Here is a 19,096-nt window from a genome sequence, read left to right on the forward strand (position 1 = left end):
GATCACGTGGGGAACCTCAAAGGGAATATGGGATGTTTTGCCATCTGGTAGGGAGATTATCTTTGAAATCCCACATCCAGCTTTCGCTCCCTGCACTGTCTGGACCAGGACACAAAGGGGGACACACACACACACACACACACACACACACACACACACACACACACACACACACACACACACACACACACACACACACACACCCTCGCAGTCAAGCATGCACATTGATCATGAATGCAGATTTTCATCATACTACCACTTGGTTCTTCATCTATGCGAAGACAAGTGTGGAAATTGGCCTGATTTTTTTCTTTTTCACAAAGCTCTGCTGACAGTAGTGGACTTTCAGTGGCCGAGCTGTGGCCCTACGAGGAGGCCTTTGATCACGGTAACTGCAGCCACAGAGAGCCGCGGCGAGCTGGAGCCCCTTTCAGCTGAGTCAGTCCTCTGTATCCACCGTGGTGGTCTTTACATGTCCATTAAAGCTATTGGATTCATGAGTTACAGCTGCACCTAGTGACTTACTGTCATATTCTCATCACCACTGAGCTCTGTTTGGTTCTGCACATCAATACTCGGCTGTCAGCTGATTAACTAAAGTGAATCGACACATACATGCGCACACACACGTATAAAGATGTTGGGTATGCAAATATACACGCATACATGTACAGTATGTTGGCACATTAAACAGCAAATATTTTTGATAGGTTTGGATAGCTGTTGTTAACCACTATCGCTGGATTGTAACCTGTACGGTTTAGCTTGGTTACCAAAGTCATGAGATGATTTGATGCTCCATGACAGGGTATAAAATCAGTTTAAAACCACCAGTCAAAATGAGCAAACCAAACCAGCCTCTTCCATCCCCATATCATTTCTATAAGTGAGGACTCCAGACGGCTTTAGTTACATAATACTGTATATGTAACACACACACACACAGAAACACACACATTGTGTTAAAGCCGAGCGACAAGCACGCAGGAGGAAAATCATCTGCAGTGGTAATCCCCAGTAAGCATTATTTATTCAGCACCCTGGCCCACATCAGTGTGTGAGTGACTGCGGCCTACATGAGAAATATCAGAGGGCTATTTATAAACTTAAGTCTGCGGACATCCAGGTCTTACGGATGATATATCGGAGGAATTGTAAAAGGAACCAAAAGACACAATTCATTTCCGTCTCTCTGCCGTGCGACTGGTACGCTGTGCGATGTGTGAGCTTGATGTTAATTCAGATCCTGATGACTGAGATTAACTGCCACTGCTGATTCCGGTGACAAACCCTCGCTGCTTTCATAGGGATCTCTATGACACCTTGACAGCGAGATGACAATACGCTCTCCTAATTGAACAGTTTAAGTACGGTTTGTGTTCTTTTGTTCTCTTCTGCGGATGTTTTTTTTTTTTTTTTTTGGTCGTTTTAAAATTGATTAAATTCTGCTTCCTCAAATCCACGGAGGTGATAAGCCCTCATCTTGACAGGAAGAAAAAAAAAAAAAAAAAGAAAAAACATCATGTTACTCTTCTTGATGCCTTAAGCTAGATGCACAATGACCCATTTCAGTCAACAAGCGCACAAAAATAAAGGCGAATGGGATTTGCACCTTGTAATAAAAATATGTCAAAACACAAACATATATAAAACGGCATAAAAATACAAGAATCTAGCGAAGATCTGGGAGATTCTGATGTCCCTCGCTACACAAGAACCAGCTGTCCCCAAAATGAACCAAAAGCTATTAATACATTTATGGCAAAAAAAAAAAAAAAAAAGAAGAAGAACTGTAGATAAGGAGAGAGCGTGTAAGAAAAGAAAGAGAAATCACTATCGAGTTATGAGAGATGATAATGAGGGAAACAAAACAGCTGCGTGTCTGCTTAGTCTTTGTTCAGAGTTGGAATAAAAAAAAGAAAAAGCAGTGGTTCTTAAATGTGGAATCCTAGCATTGTAAATGTATTAATCTACCCTGATAACTCAGCAAGTCTCTGCCCATGGCTGTCTGACTCATCCCTATGGTCCTGCTCCTCACTGTGTGTGTGTGGGTGGGTGGGTGGGCGGAGAGCGTGTGTTTATGGAAATGTCCTCTAGTTGGACTCTCTCTGCATCCCAGGCAGGGTGGGAGGGGGCTGAATGTTTACGTTTCAAGACTCCGCAAAATTACAAAGGGTTGATTAACACCAGCACTGCAAGCAAAACAGATAAACGGTTATATAGCGCGGCTAAACAAGTTCCACCCTGATAGCGTAATTCAATTCATTTGTAACCGTGTGATCCCGTACGTGCTTTCTACACCAGTGTTGTTTTTCTTCTTTCTCTTGAAAGTAAGATGAATGCGGGGGCCACCCACCCTTCATCAGGCCAGAACCAATCATAATGACTTCTCCACAGGGGAGCATCCACTTCGATTATCATCCCCTCGGCAGTGTCTGTGCGAGAAGGCCTGGGAAACACTTTTGTGTGTGCGGAAAAGGTAACGGATAGCCTGCGAGATATTTTCTGTTTTTAGGGAACGGACACATTTCTGTGAGTCACTGTGAAAACTGGGACATACAGTATTTGTATTTTGAAGAGATTTGGTGGAACTCTAGGACAGGTTGTCCTGGTCAAATCATGTCCGCTCAGCTCACATCTGCTCATCCTGCCGAGAGGTGACTGTGTGTGTGTGTGTGTGTGTGTGTGTGTGTGTGTGTGTGTGTGTGTGTGTGTGTGTGTGTGTGTGTGTGTGTGTGTGTGTGTGTGTGTGTGTGTGTGTGTGTGTGTGTGTGTGTACATCTGCTTGTGTGTCGTTCAGTATGATTAACGTTTTAGGCTCTGTCACCAACGGAGTGTCGTCACACTGAATGTGTTCATAACCTTGACGAGGCAGACATTGCCTCGAAAAAAAACCTTTGTCTCAGTGGAGTCCACAACCAGACTCTTGCACTGCTATTATACAGTCGTCTGTGCCTTGATAGAATTAGAATATATCATTCCAATGGGCCAATCAGCAGTCTATTACATGGGTAGCAGAAGACTTGAATGGGGTGCTGGATGTGCAATTTCGCCCGGTGAATAGCGTTTAAAGCTTCTGAATTATTCACCCAAGTCTACTGGAAAGCCTCTGCGTGCGCTGCGCCGGTTCACATCAGAATCTGGACCATACATGTGATGGGAATTGAAGGATGAATGATTATGGCTAATGAGTTCATGGATGTGCCCATAAAAACTGGATCAAGTTGGAGATAATTGTCTTTTCTCTATTTATTTTGGTGATTCAGAAAAGACTAACGAGGCAAGTAAATGAGATACACCTGATAGCTAAAGCTGACTTTATTATTCAAATTGAATTCAGTCTTTGGAGGTCCCCCCCCCCCCAAAAAAAAAAAAAAACAACACATCATTATTCTGTTCTACATTTTTTGATTTTTTTTTTTTTTTTTGTCAACAAATCCAATAAAATCCCACAAATATCAATGAATTGATTCTGATACTGATTAACAGCGTGTAGCCAAACTCTCATGTAGTGTATTCCTCTGCTGTTGCCTAAAAGGTAAAGGTTTCTCCCTCCTGAGAAAATCAGGTTTTTACCTTGTTACCATGTCCATGTGGTGTTGTTTATACAAGAACCATAGCCTGTATATAAAAGTGGACGTAGCTTTCCAGTCTGAAAAATGAGGCCAATGCGGAAGTGCCTTAAACTGTCATACCACCGAGTGACGCTAGAAGCTGGCTCCTAAAAAGCCTCCGGCTCCATAGACTCCCATTAAACTAATCCCATGAAATACAAAGTCAATAAATTTCATTTTGGTGTTGCTAGCTAATGTCACTCCTTCTTATTAGTCTTATTTATCAGAAAATAATCCCTCAAAGACCTAAAAAAAAAAAAAAAAAAACATGTTTTTGAGTGCAAGTCTGTTTGATTGACAGGCCTGTGGTGCAGTTGGGTTTCCGCTATCGATGGGCAGGACGTAGTATCGCTGGGTTTTCAATCAGACCGAGTCAGATCCACCCTACGCTCCTCCCCGCTCATCCAAATATGGTCACACATATTGAATGAAGATAAAGGTGTAGCGGAGTTACATTTAAGCCACTTTAAGGCTTTAGGGGATTTTTATCTTGGCCAAAAAAACAACAACTTTGTTTAACAGCGATGAGTTTTTAGGCCATGTTTAAGCAATGCCAGAGGAGAAACTTTAAAACATGCAAGTCAGCCATCACTGAACTATGGGAGAAATTATGTTTTTTCATTACTATGATCACTACCATGAAAAGGCACCGTAATAGTCCCCAACAAATGAACTGTGACCTGCTTTTAAGTAACAAATAGTCCTCCTGCTGATTGACTCAACATGGGTAGGGAAATGAGAAAACACCGAGAGGTGGACTGACACGTGTTCGGTTTGGTCTTATTATGGGATTTGTTGCCAGTAAGAAAGATATAAGGTGAGACAAAGGGTAAGGTTGCGGGAATATGCTCTGAAATTTGTACAAAGTTATGCTTTGGTCCTGAGACGACGTGACTCCAGCCGCATACCAATCAATACCGAGATCAGATCAATTCAGACGGGATGACTAATGCAGGGTGGAGAGAGGGGGGGGAACAAGAGAAAGAGAGAACGATGAGGGGAAGACAGAAAGAGGGAGGAGGTCAGCTTTCTAAAACTGAAAAAGTTGGCAGAGAACACAACCATTACGCAACAGAATATTCCCACATAATACACCCAGTCAATAGCTTCTATCTGAATCAACACATCTACAGCAAAGAGTCAAGAGTGTATAGTACACAAGAGAACAAGTTGTGTGTATGTACATACTGCAGACACACATGCTTGATAATGCCGTATTGTGGCGAGGAAGCTCTTGGTATCAGTGCGTCACAGTGTTTGTGGTCCTGGCAGACTGAATGCTTTTTGGACCACAAGCCCTGTGAGGCAGAGCAGCTCTCCAGAGATATAAACTAGTTCTTTACAGAGGACAGAGCTGAAAAGAGCAAAGCAGAGCAGTGCAGTACAGCTGTGATGGAGACACTCTCGTCCAGCTGAGGTCTTTTCTGACAGAGGGGACCAGGGGGATGGGGCAGAGAAGAAGGGATGTGGGAGGAAGATGAGTAAAGAGGGGATGTTTAGGTTTGCCTCTGGGCCTGCTTCTCAGAAGTGTTTGTTGGGGGAGAAGATTGGGAGGTGGAGACATTTGTAGTGTGCACGAGGAGGAGAATCAATTAAACTACACAGAGATTGAATGCATTTTTAATCACAACGCTTCACTTCCTGATGTGACTGTCAGCCTTTGTGCGAGACTGTGAGGCATCCTCGCAAAGAGGAGCTGCCGTCTCCCCGTGTGTCCTCCCCTCACAGCTCAGCAGACCAGCAACACAATACACAGCAGCTTTGGCAGGAGCCGATGTGACGCCACAAACTGACATGTTACAGCAAACAGGAAAAAAAAAAAAAGAAATCCAATCAGCAGATACAGATCACGTTACTATTTTATTCATGTCAAATGCGGCCATGAATTCAGAAGACATTTGAGTGTTGACCTGAAAAATCTACAGTCTCTACAAATGACTCCGCTTAGCTCCCAGCGAGCAGTCGAGGCAACAAAACAGTGACCTCCTTTTCTTGTAGTAAAAGAGGCTGTAAAGGAAGTTCATTGCCTCAGATCCTCTCGGCTTTCCTGAATCATTCATATGCACTGCTGTGGCTAATGAAAATAGCACTGCACCCTTGAAAATAGCTGTACACTCGGCTGCTGCTCACAAGCCAATGAGCGGTATAGATAGGGCTCTGGAGGTCCTTCTCTACCGGAGGATGGAGAAGTGCTGTCATTATTCTAATGACCCTTAATATTACTCTAATGACCTTAGTTTCTGGGCTTAACTGTCTTCATTTAGATTCATTGAACAGACTCGGCAATAGAGTCAATGCTTGACAATAGTGCTGGTGAGTCCTGTGACTAGTATTATGACAAAATGTTTTCAGTAGTATAAGATGCCTGCTCCATGCTACTGTCTACTGCTGGTAAGCCTTCCCATGAAAGTACCTACTTCACTCTGCCTCTACTTGATGGTTCACTGAAATATGCCTCTTCTTAGCTTATGTCTGCATGTTTTGTGTGTGTGTGTGTGTGTGTGGGGGGGGGGTGGGGTGGGGTGTGTGTGTGTGTGGGGGGGGGGGGTGCGTGCATTGAATGTGATATGTCAAGCAACCAGATTGGAAAGAGTGCAAGCAATTTAAATATTTCTCATTTAAGTATGCAAAGTGGCCAGATAACCCTCTGTTTTCCAGCCTCTTGCAGCAATTAGAGAAATAAATAAGCAGTCTAATTAGGATGCTGAGAGGAAATGTGGAGGAAGGAAGCTTTTTCCTGACGCCCTTTTTTTTTTCCATCCCACATGCAGTGCATGAATAATCCAAATCCTTTTTCTGGCCATAAACACTAACACACACTAATCTTTATTGCCTCAGTCATAAATCACCTATTGGAAGTATGAAAACAACCAAATCTCCACAATAGGTTGATGGTTTCAAGCAGCAAATCTCTGCATCTATTAGTGAAATTTGATGCTGTGCAGCAGTGGATTTGAGCGTTGATAGTGTTCACTGCAAGCAGAGTGTATCTCAGAAAAGGGCAGATTACAGTTCCCTCCGACAGATGCCCGTGCCTGTAAACAATGTTAAAGGGAAACAGCAGCTTAACGACCAAACTCATTACAGCAGCCGGCAGATCAAAGCAACCAGGGATTCTTATGTCACATTTACAAAATGTGTGCTTGTCTATGAAGAGGTAGACCACTTATGCCTGCGTGTGCATATGTTTGTGTGTGTTTGTGTGTGTGTGTGTGTGTGTGTGTGTGTGTGTGTGTGTGTGTGTGTGTGTGTGTGTGTGTGTGTGTGTGTGTGTGTGTGTGTGTGTGATGCAGTGTAGAGCAATATTTCATTCCCACAGCCCCAATGCTTTGGAAACCACAGGGGCCTGAGTAATCTACCTCTAACCAAGCGTCACGGGCAATAGAAACATGACTATCGCATCCATCAGGCTTTCCTTCTCCTTCTCGGCCCTCTTTCATCCCTCATTTCCTCATTCTTAATCCCCACTTCCTGCACTTGGAGATTTCATTCATTTCTAATCAAAAGACTTATAGCCATCCGCAGATAAATATGAAGGGTGCCGACCACAGAAAGCATAAATAAGCACTGTACCTAGATTTAATACTTTGGAGTTAGTTGGATGAAAGCTCCTCACACGCTGAGCTAACATTCCCAAAGTTTTAACTCACTGAGCTCACCCTGTGTTGAGTCATATATAAGGCTGTTCTGTCCAAGTTACATTCCTGGTCAGCCAGCTTAGTCCCTGAATCTCTCAGAGTCTGATGCTTAATCAGCATGTTTCTTTTCTGGGCTAATTAATGAGAGAGCAGCTGGAAAAAGGCATGAACATATGTTGGCCTCTGGTTTCCAACTGCAATTATACACTGGACAGGTCACCCATATGAAACACAGAGATAAAAACAGAGGAAGGCAAACGAAAGAAAAAAAAAATGTCAGTTTTAATTTTTTTTATACTGAGATTAAAAACCGAATAGAACAAAAGAAATAGTGCCCAAACTTACAAAAACGTCCATAAGCATGTGTTCCAGGGTCACTTCTAAGTCCTCGAGACGAGCTGCAAGAGTCATCGTTCAACTGATCAACGAAACAAAATTTACTACAAAATTCCTAGGCAAAATCCAGACTCTTATTCCAGAGGCTTTTCTCTTTCTCTCGTTTTGTGTGTGCTCAGGGGACGTTGACAAACGACTTAAAGGAGGTAGTTACGCCATGTCAGCAATATAATATCCCATTTCTCCAACGAGTTGTGCCATGACAGCTTCTAACAGTCCAGCTTAATTTGTCTTCACTCTACTTTCATCTTCCATCCAGGGTAGCTTTCCGAATAACCAGAAACAATCCAAAACTGATAGACAAAACAGGTCTATTTCCAGTAAGTTTGGCTCCAAAAACCGTCTGGGTTCCTGATCAGCGGTCCAAAGCTTCACAGAAAGAGTCCCATCAGAGTGCCTCGATCGCTCTTGACCAACCTGTGACTACCGACGAGGATTCGTGACTAGAGTCTTGTAGTCCCCTCTTCAGATGAGTTATGATCCACGAGAGAGATGAAAACACTGACGACTCCCTGGCAGAGGGAGGGCAGAGGGTGGGTCTCACTGTTCTTGTTGGGATGAACAGAGGAGGAAGAGAGGCGCAGGCCTCATGGGGGAGCTAACGTTCAGAGTAGCTACTATGTGATGAAGTCATCTGGTTCTTTTTTTTTTTTTAAATATCTTTCCATCTCATATTTTCTAAGTTGTTTGATTTGTTATCTCCACCCTCTTTTCCCCTTCCCCTTTCTCCCTCTCCGTGTCTTTTCAGGTCTCCGTCCACAGTGGACATCTTTGTGTGGACGGAGAGCCTGGGGCAGCTGATGCACAGTTCTGGGTGCTCTTGGCTGGGGTCATCCTCTCTCACACAGGGCCTCTCATCAATGGGCCTTTGTGGCAGCCTCATTAAGGGTTGGCCCTGGATGCTGAGGCTCCCATAGACACACGGGGGGGGGGAAACAACAGCGATTATAGCCTGGATCTATGACTGGAAGCTTATGTAACAGTTGCAGGGGAGGGGTATGGGGTTGCAGAGGACAGGGCATGTGGGGTAGAGGGCTGATTGGGAAAAAGAGGGGTGGCAGAGGGGCAGTGATTCAATGAGAGGGGAAGGAACGCAGACTAGAAGAAGGGAAGCAGGGGGACGGAGGATGTTAGTGGGACGTCCATGGAGACGGGTTGTTTTTGTTTTTCTGGCGAGTGCTGGTGGAATGTGCCCCCCATTCTCTCTCAGTTAACAAGAAACATGAAGACTGGATCATGCTGAAGTTAGTTTAGCTGGGCTGTACTAATAAACAGAATATGACTGTATGCTGTAACAAACTGTAAATAAGGCTATCACATTGTCTCACAAATAACTGCGATTAAAGATTTAAATGTCATTTTCTGTTCATTTACGCTACTGTTATAGTTTAAGCATAACTATAGTTTAATAACACATACTTCATGAAGAAGAAGAGCCATTTATGGGCTATGGCGTTTGGCTTTGCAACCACATCCATGATGTTAATGCAAATAAATGCTCATCGAAATATGATCGGTGGAACATTAAAAGGTAGGCACGATGAGAGAAACCGATGGTGGCGCTAATTCTCCACTAATGAGCCATTGAACCGCGGAGGGAGGGGAAGGGGGGCACAACAAGATGACGTCATTAAAGGAGTGCAGTCAAACCTCGAACGGTGAAAAAAGACGTGGAAATAGTGATTGAAATATAACATCGCTGTTAGTTTTATCTAGCTGAATGGGAACAATTCTCACAATTGTGCAAATTGATTGTGGTCAGCTCAAATAATCGCAATCAGGCGATTGTGTAATATTTTGTGACAAGCTTAACTGTGAGGAGGGAGACAGTCACCACATTTACATGCACACGAGAAACCATGTTGCTGCAGAATTCAGGCCTCTGTAATCAGAGAACGGGTTTATGCTGCCGTAATGTAGTTAATTTAATGTAACCATTAGCTACTGTACATGCAGCTGGTCTGCAATCAGATTTGTCTGCCGTTTGAATCAAGGCTGGGTTGTAATAAGTATATTGTTGCGTCAGAAGCAGGTTTCAGAGGATTTTTTGTAATCTTTTTCTTTCATCCCACCACACTGTAAACAGCTGTCTTTGTCATATGCATGGTATATAAATCAGGTTTAAAGATTTTTCAGCTTTTAACCAGATTTAGATATCGGGATGCACTATTCTCTTTGTCCATCTAAACTGGTAGCCACATCTCCCCTTCTGTCCCTCCACATCAAGCCTCTTCCCTCTTTTCACTCCTCATTTAACCTTTTTCTATCTGCTTCATCTCGCTCTTTCTCAGCCTCGCTGCGTCTCAGAGACGTCCCTCTCAATCTTGTTTCTCCCTCCTGTCCTCCTCCTGCCCTTTTCCTAAGCCACACAGACCCGGAGCACCGATGACCTTTTGCCCTCTGACCTCCTTTGGGTGTGCGGTCAAAAGGAACAGCCACTCATCAGTCCTCACACCAAGTCTGTAGTCCCAACTGCTGGGGTGTGACCGAGGCTGTAGCACAGCCATGATTCTGTGCACATGCATGTACGCCTGCATTCACACACCCGCCATAAAACGCACCACCGGGTGTTAAAGAGTGTTCATCCATCAGGTCTTTGTTGCCCTCAGGAGGCTGAAGTTGCTTCTGATGCCGCCTGCTGTGAATATGTAACACCTGACCATTAACTCCGATATATCCCTCTAATTCTCATCTGCATGCTACTCATGAATAATAAACACGCTCTAGCACGTTGAAGATGGACAGTATATGCCCACTAAGACTTGTGAAGGGGGCGGCTTGCGGAGTCTGAGTGCAGCGAGGAGCGTAGAGAGCGGCGGGTAGTCTATCCAGACCAGCACTCATCATTAGTGAAGAGCTTAACCCCCAACAGAGAGGCAGCGCAGGACAGCGTGTCCCGGTGAGGCTCCTGCTTGGCACGGCTGGGGTTAAAACCCAGATTTCTGGGTGTAATCCACTGTGTGTGTGTGTGTGTGTGTGTGTGTGTGTGTGTGTGTGTGTGTGTGTGTGTGTGTGTGTGTGTGTGTGTGTGTGTGTGTGTGTGTGTGTGTGTGTGTGTGTGTGTGTGTGTCTGCGATGGTAAGTGAAGGCAGTGGAATGAATGAATTGCTAGTGAAATGTTTACAGCAGACATCTCAGAGAAAGCTGAATATCACCTCACATCGTATAACATTGTATAACACGTTATGTTCCATTACATACAAAGAGAACATCCACGCACAACTCGCATGCACTTATGAATAGATACACACAAACACATTAGTGCGTAATTTACATAAAAGAGAGAGTCTGAACTGCCAAGCTATTGTTACTGCACAGATAAATGTGTAATTTAGGGATCCACTATTTCACACTTCCTCATGTACATCATGTAAATAAACAACAATTACTTTACAGAGTTATAGTTACAAATAAAGGTATAATGATATGATGGACAATTCCACAAATGATGTGTATTTGCTACACTAGCTGTTGTTATAAAAATCAGCTTCACTGCTCACAGTACCTTAAGATGAATCACGCTGAAGCAGTCGAGGTCTGAGGTGTTCTTCCATCTTTCACCACCACCAGTTCCCTCCTGAAAACTGACCGTCCCAGTAATCCAGTAAATGGCAGGGACCCCAGAGTGCTGGCTACAGCAGCTCAGACTGTGCATCGCAAAATTGTCCTTCACACACCTCTCCGTTCTGAGGACAGTTTTGCTCTTTAAAGGCAATTTTCCAGCGAGAGTAAAGACCGCGTGTCTGCGTGAGCCTGATTGATCACTAAGTCCACCTGGTGTTGAAAATAGGGATATGTGCTAAATCAAACTCCTGGCAGTCTTCCAAGTGGGAGCGCGCACACGCACACACACGCACGCACGCACGCACGCACGCACGCACACACACACACACACACACACACACACACAAAGGATATCTATTCCAGACATGTTGATAAAGCCTCTTAAGCACCTGTTTGCATCTAACAGTCTAATGGGTTTACAGTCTTCACACTAGACATGTAGGTGTTAAAGTTTGCAGAGAATGCAGCAACCCACTGCACTTTCCTTGCTCACGTGTCTGGTCGAATGACCTCAAACGCTTTTATTGACCCACTAAATATCAAACTGTGAGTTATTATCCCTGTGATGCATTTTTTTCTACTCGTACAGCACTGCCTGAAAGCTGTATTAATGACCAATCTTTATATAATGTGTATCTGTTTAGGTCAGTATTTTCATCACTGCTGACATTTGTTCTGTCTTTTCTAGTATTTTTCATCTCCATTCGTCTTTTTTTTTTTTTTTTTTTATTTTTTTATCAGCCTCCGGTGAAGGAGGACAGTGAGTGCAGATGAAAGTGATTCTGCTAAGTCATTCTCTGCAGCACTGTTAGTAATCTGATTTTTTGCTGTGTCACTCTGCACCCCAAATCTGTCATTCCACATTACAGTGAGTGGCTCTGTGATATTCGTGTGCTTCTCTGGATGCAGGTGTGTGTGTCCCTGGAAGTGTGCATGTGTGTGTGTGTGTGTGTGTGTGTGTGTGTGTGTGTGTGTGTGTGTGTGTGTGTGTGTGTGTGTGTGTGTGTGTGTGTGTGTGTGTGTGTGTGTGTGTGTGTGTGTGTTTGGAAAGGCCTGTGAGGAGAGAGACAGGTGCACTCTTTTATCTTATGTCATTCTTGTTGCAGTAAAAGTCACCTTGGATTTTTAGACCCATTCACACTCAGACCAGAGAAAACAGGTGAGTACAGAATGAAAACAGTATCTGATACGCAGGGGAATCAAAAGGTATCAGGCAAATACACACACCTTTCACCTTTTGTAAGTTGGTGGCAGTTTGTACCCCTGTCCTCCTTTTCCGAGTACAAGCCTCTCAGAGTAAGAGGATGTCCGAAAGACACGACTGAGCAGACAGAAAACGAACAGAAGCATATTTTAGAGGCTGGTTGTATGAAGGCGCTGGATTGAGTCACGCTCCTGCATTTTCTGCCCCAGTAAACTTAGCCCACTTTACCCAGTGCCGAGGAGACTTCCCAGCCTACACCATGCACAGAAATAGACACAGACGCACACATACCCAGCAACACCATTAAGTGGATAAGAAAACAAGTTTTCTCCAACACTGATTTAACAATTAACATTGTTTGGCAGTGATGCCCGTCTGCATACAAGTCTGCACGACTTTTATGAATTACTCCAGCGTACCAAACGGCACACTCGCATCAACTTGGGATCAAGACATGCACGTGAGTCTCCGTCCCCGAAGTCCACACACGATTAGGGATCTGATTTGTGGCAGCGTGAGTGTTAAATGTTTGATGATACGGCTACATATTTCATCTTTACAGGCAAGATCATGGGGGGGGGGAATGGGTTATACATGATCGTACTCCCAGCGGAAAACACTGGGACACTGGGTTTACACATTTTAATGTGTGTTTGTATGTGTTATGTCTGCGTGCTTTCATACTGTGGACAGACAATGGGAAATAGGCATATATGACATGTGGCTGCAAGTAGGAATTTTTTATAAGTGATTGTTCACAGAATGTCATTCAGACATTTATAAAACAAAACAAAAAAAAAACAGCCCTTTAAAAAGATGTAACTAATGAAATCAGACATTTTGCTTAAAAAAAAAAAAATTCGGGGGATTTCTGTGGAATTTGCTGTTGAATGAGAAATTGATGAATCATTTCAGGCAGCGAAGGTTACTACCGTAAACACATAATGCAAGTTTTTCTGTATTGCTCACACTCTCATTCTTTAGAACCCTTACCTCAGACACATTTGTCTTCATGCAGGATGCAGCTGTGCTTATAACTCTGGTAAACCTCTCAGTCTGTCGTAACTCCACAACTCGCCTTCTTTATAGACAATGAATCATTAGGATCCCTGAGGCATGCAAACCCCAAACTAACTAAGTATGCGCATAAACAAATACAAAGAGGATGCACCTGTGCACACGCACACACACACTGACATACTCGCATTTCCTCGTTCCTCTAATGAGCCAACACGAACTACTCATTCTATAACCCTCACCACACATGCAGGCCTTCTCCCAGGAGTGCAGTAACCCAAGCCAGACTGTGCCAGCTCCACCTCTTGCTTCAGGCATGTGGCTAAGCTGCTTGTTACTGTACAGATGGGCCCCACACCTATGACAGGTGCGCCTGCTCCTCTGCTACCACGCAAGTCGATGGTGAATGCTGGCCGAACACTCAAGCAGATTGTCTTTGTTAAGGTCCAGACAGGGAAAGGGGGAGGAGAGGGCCTCCGGTTCTGGGAAAGAGAGACGTAATTTGAGGAGATCATCTCCACCTCCATGACATGACTTTAGGCCGTTCTTCTAATCATTGCGAAGGGAATCACGACAGTGCAGCTTCAGTTTATGGTTTTACATGTACTCATTTAACAAGAAGTGACTGTCAGCTACCACTCTGTAAATCTTTAAGCCGATACTTAGGCCTAATTTGTGCCTGTGCTGTCCAGGAGAAATGGATGGGATCGAAGAATGATCCAGAAAGGCAGTGGGCTCGCAGAGGGGGTGGGTAGCTTGACCCCCTGGGGCCATGGCTCCTCCCTGCTAGACAGACCAGGCACCTCCTACCCTTCTCATGTCTTTGTCCTTGCTACATCTCCTGCATACACCACAGTCAGAAAAAAAAGATGTGCGGTGACAGACAGAGTTTGATCACTCCCAGGTTTCTCTCCAAGCCAAGGTCCCGTCCCTTGATATTTACCACTTATTTATATTCAGCTCACATTATTGCCATGGGAACAGAGGTGCTGTTCAGGCTACAAATGGGAAGAGAAGCAAAAAGAGCAAAAGTTGGGCACATGAAAAATGAAGGACAGGGAGGATATGTTGGGGAGGGAGCATTGGGGGCGGGGGGGGGTAAATCCCACATAATTGCCCCTCCAGTAGACAGCAGGGGTAATGGGACGGCAACTCGGTCACTGACACAACTCATAGTTATTAATCAAGCTCAGCCTTAAACATATGCTTCCCCCCCCTTTCAATCTCTCGGTCCCTCGCTGCCCCCCCCCCCACCCACCCTTCCTGTCATTTTCCCTTTCTTGATTTCACTTGTGTTTCGTGATTTCTGTCTCTTACCCATTCATTGTCTAGTTCATGGACAGCCGGAGGAGCAGGATGAGGTCATTAATTATATATCTAACAGCTCCCTGGTCCACACACACACACACACACACTTACACCCTCCTCCTTCCCAACCTGGTCCCCTCCACAAGCCCTCGTGTTGCTGAGAAAGTTGTGGTGACAGATGAGAGGAACTGTGGAGCTGTCCAGTAAAGCTCTGTGTTTATTGGAGCCAAACGAGCAGTACTCACACAGCAGCAGAGCAAGAATCCACTGCTCATTAGAGACAAAGGTCTCCGTTTATTGGCTTCATACATCAGGTAGAAGACAACAAAAAGAGAGCTAGGAGCATCTGACAGCCACAAATCTTAAGCAATATCAGGAGGTTTTTTTTTTGTGCTCTTGTGCTGATGGTCACTTATGGCTGTGAAGAGAATCTTATAACCTTCATTTTACTTAAGGAGCAACAGGAAGAAGTACAGACACCACTTTAACCACAGGGCCCACAGGACCTGCTCCCCTTCAGCTGGGCTCTCAAGTGCTGAGGCTCATTATTTAGAGGAGCCTTGAGCAAGGCAAGGAACATCATCACACAGCACACTCTGGTGGTCAGAGTGTAAAACGCACCTCACCGATTAAAGATCTCCAAATAGTGGACAAATGAACAGAAAACAAGCTCACAAAGGGATTTAAAATAAACCAGAACACTTACAACACCTCAACTACATCCATGGAAAAACTAACACTGACAAACGGGTATAGTAGATGAAAGCTGAACAAGAGGTGGACTGCTTAACAGAAAAGTTCCAACATGCCTGTTCCCACTGAATTTAATTGGTGCCTCAAGGAATCAACAAACGTTTGTCCCAACAAAAGCTATGCTATGATTTATAAAGACAGTAACAATGCAGCCCTATTATTCTAAAATGGCTTGTATTGAAGACCAGCGTAGATAATAATACCCAACATCCACCTGCACCCACTTTAAAACTTGTGGGACCACATTCCATGTAAGATTGATGGTGTTGTGAATAGAAAGAGTCGGCTTCACCATTATTATCTCCTATTTCTTTGTGTTATTACGCAATTCTTTGGTTGTGTTTAACTTCTGCACAAGTGTCAACATGTATTGTAAGGATGTACTGTGTGTGAGAAAATAGACAATGATAGGAAGCATATAAGAGTTGGTCCCACAATCAGCAAAGGGTATTTACCTTTTTTTTTTTTTTTTTTTTTTGTAAATCATTATTTACCAGATGCTGTTCTTGTATCTTTTGTGGGTGTGTCTTTTAAGTATGTGTTAAGTTTATTTCTGTAATTGCAAACAACCTGAAACAGAAGAGCTGAATCCAATAGTTTTCCAAATGAAAAACAACTGTATGTGTCTCATAAATATACATTATATTTAAAATCCGGTATGTCAGACAACTTGCAACATACAAACAGAGCACACAGCAAATAACAACAGCTGCTGCCGAAAACCAGGCACATCCACTCACAAACACCTCTCGACATGTATTAATGGCCTTAACTCCAATGGCAGATGCTCACATCTGTTCAGAATAAAACACACACGCACACATGTACAGACGCAAACACACACAAGGGTGAGTTATAAATCTGACACGAGTCGGCTTTAATTGTTCTAACAAGCCATAATAAGAGCAACGAGGGTCAGAGAGACACTTAGGATGATGTAAGTATTCCTGGAGGATTGATGAGCATCAATATGGCAACCTTGATTTCATATTTGGGTTTAATTCAGCGTAATGGCAGCTGTCTACACATGGGAGAAGGGCGGTAATAGGATACACAGCAACCACTTTTGTGTTCACGAAGACAGAAATAAACTGGTGGTAAAAGGGACAAATAAAGAACAATAAAACGGAGAGTACTACCAACCCTTAGGCGAGGCAAAAAAAAAAAAAAAAGGCTTAGAATTACAGAAAATCAAAGGTTTGACTCCCCAAACCCGATGAAATATACTCAGGGAAATAACCCCAATTATGTGCACACACATAATGGCAGCAATCCCTTGTTGCAGGCCTATTGTAGACAGGCACTTTCATTAAAAGCATGTTCCTCCTCGGCTTCATTTTGCTCTGAAAAGAGCCAATGAAATCACCAAGGCTGGATGGGATTGGTAAACTGTCTGTGCTGTCATGGACGACTGCTTCAAAAAAATCAAAAGCTGAAAATCAGCAAGGGATCTGAAGAATCTCCTCCCCTTCTGAGTCCGATTTGATACTATGAACAGATGTATTCCTCCTTCATCAGGGCACCATCACCGTCTCTAATTCTATCTCTCCCTTTCCTATCCATCTGTCCAGGAGCCCTGAACCTGCTTGCCCCAGCCCTGGTGCTTAGAGGCTGAGAAGCCAACATCAGTAAGGCTGTCTGGTGGCAGCGTATGGGTCCATATGTCTGTGGCTTTGCATGTAGATGTTATGGAGCATGCAAATTGACTAGTGTGCATGCATGCGTTTGTGGATGTGTACATTTTGAATCAACAATGCATCTGTATGTAAAAGTGCTGCACGTCTTTGTCTCCTCGAGCAGTCATGTATGTAAATCATGAATTAGTCATTAGCGTAGTGGAGCATAAGAAGTGCAAATGTAAAAGTGGAACATGCAGTTTGCACTGAAGACTCTTGAGACTCTTCAGACTGAAATCTGAAAAAAAAAAACATGGAGGGAAGCTATTCTACTGAAGAAGACAAAAATTTAAAGCTTAGACAATTGGGTGAAATTATGGTCCGTCATGACTTGTTTCACTGTTATCGACAAGGACAATGCCTAAATGCTGCTTTTTGGTCACTGAGAGAGTACACGCTTGAAACAAAAACAAACAACAACAAAAAAATCGCAATATTTGTATTTTTTTTTTCTATTCATTTATTTTTGTTCTTTTTCCCCCAGTCTTGGAGGGGTAACGTCCCACTGTACTGCAGTTTTTGTTGCTGTCAGGTAGGCCTGAATTGATACACATTGAGTTGCAAGTTGCTTCTCGTCATCTGCCAGTTAAAAAGCATCACCCTAAATGGGCATCCCAGCCAAACAGTAGTAGCCATCATAGCACAAAGATAGGATCCTTTGGGGCTTCATATCTGCTGTTTTACCAATTACGCTCAAAGAGCAGCCAGGCCAGAAACCAGAATCAACTGCAGCCAGTCTCAGCAGCGGTGGGGGAGTGATTGCAACCTTGAGCTCCAGGCTGCATTTATAATTGTAATGGAGCTAGTATCCCTCAGTACATGTGAATTAGTCAGAACTGTAGTTGCGCAGTTGCCACTGGAGACCAACTGTGAGTGTTAAATGTTGAGTTGTCTTTTTTTTTTTAAACATTTTTTTGTCATGTTTTTCTGTTTGATATGGACGGCACCCTAAAAATATGTTCCACAATACAGGTTGTTCATATGCCTCAATCCTCCCTTTTTTTCTCTCTCTTCTTAGACAACTCGCATCTCTCTCTGTCCCCTCAGGAGAGCGTCCGACACCAGACCATCTCTCGGACAGCCAATCATATTTGAGGAGACCTGCTACTAACTACTGCCAGCTTACTCTCGCCTTGTGTAAAGAGGTCACAGTTCAGAGCCCAGGGGAAGACACAGGGGGATGGAGGCAGGATGGCTTAAAAGAGGGGAGAAATGGGCTTGAAACGACAGGTCTCCGGTGGGGGTGAGGTGAAAATGACAGAATAAAGATGGGAAAAAAATGCTTAAGCGCATGTGACTGGAGGAGATAAGAGAACGGGGCGGTGGGGTGAGGGAAAGAAAGGAACTCCTATTTCCCGTGTGAGAGTATGCATGCCTATTTGGGTATGCGCAAAATTGCCTCTGCGATGCAGATCTACTGATAGGGTGATGTATGGTACCTGTTAAATGCAGGGTCACCCTTCGCGGCAGAGGTGACACTACTAATCCTCCGCTCGTTCATCAGAGATGTCTGTGTGTCGGTGTGCGAGAGTGTGCGCACACACTTGTGATTACAACCCAATATAGGAAATATATCGTTGCAATTGCCATTCTGGTCCTATGAAGGCTGAAAGCAGTAAAGGAAACACTTCATGGGGAATCTATCTATTCTATGCAATTACGCAAATCAAGTCAATATACACAGTAGGACTGCTGGAGGCACTTTAATCCAAAGTGCATGGTTTTAACACTGACACACAAAAACAGATGCTTTAATTGAAGTGTGGGGTTACAGCGAAATTTTCATTACAATACTTTTGTGTGTTACTGTGTGTTCTGCCTATCGATGTGAGTCCGTGACTAATTTCTCCCTCCCATCTTTCAATTGCCTTTCTTGGAAATTATTTAAAAAATGCCTGTAGACTGATGGCAGCCAATGAAGTGGAA

The 19,096-nt window shown here is 43.8% G+C and overlaps 1 protein-coding gene across 3 annotated transcripts in view; it reads right to left on the reverse strand.

Annotated features, from left to right (window-relative positions):
• frmd4a (FERM domain containing 4A) overlaps nucleotides 1-19,096 on the reverse strand; it is a 101,959-nt gene that overhangs the window by 57,446 nt on the left and 25,417 nt on the right. Inside the window, exon 1 of one of the 3 annotated variants that reach the window (XM_069711188.1) lies at nucleotides 7,598-8,351. The exons of the other annotated variants lie outside the window; for them this stretch is intronic. Coding sequence (XP_069567289.1) covers nucleotides 7,598-7,663 — 66 coding nt within the window. The 5' untranslated portion in view covers nucleotides 7,664-8,351. Of the gene's footprint in view, nucleotides 1-7,597; nucleotides 8,352-19,096 lie in introns of those variants that run through there. 3 annotated transcript variants of the gene reach the window in all.

This window comes from Brachyistius frenatus, unplaced genomic scaffold, assembly GCF_029030835.1.
Source record: "Brachyistius frenatus isolate BFR_SWC_R1_liver_20210118 unplaced genomic scaffold, ASM2903083v1 Contig_97, whole genome shotgun sequence".
NCBI classification, from domain to species: Eukaryota; Metazoa; Chordata; class Actinopteri; family Embiotocidae; genus Brachyistius; species Brachyistius frenatus.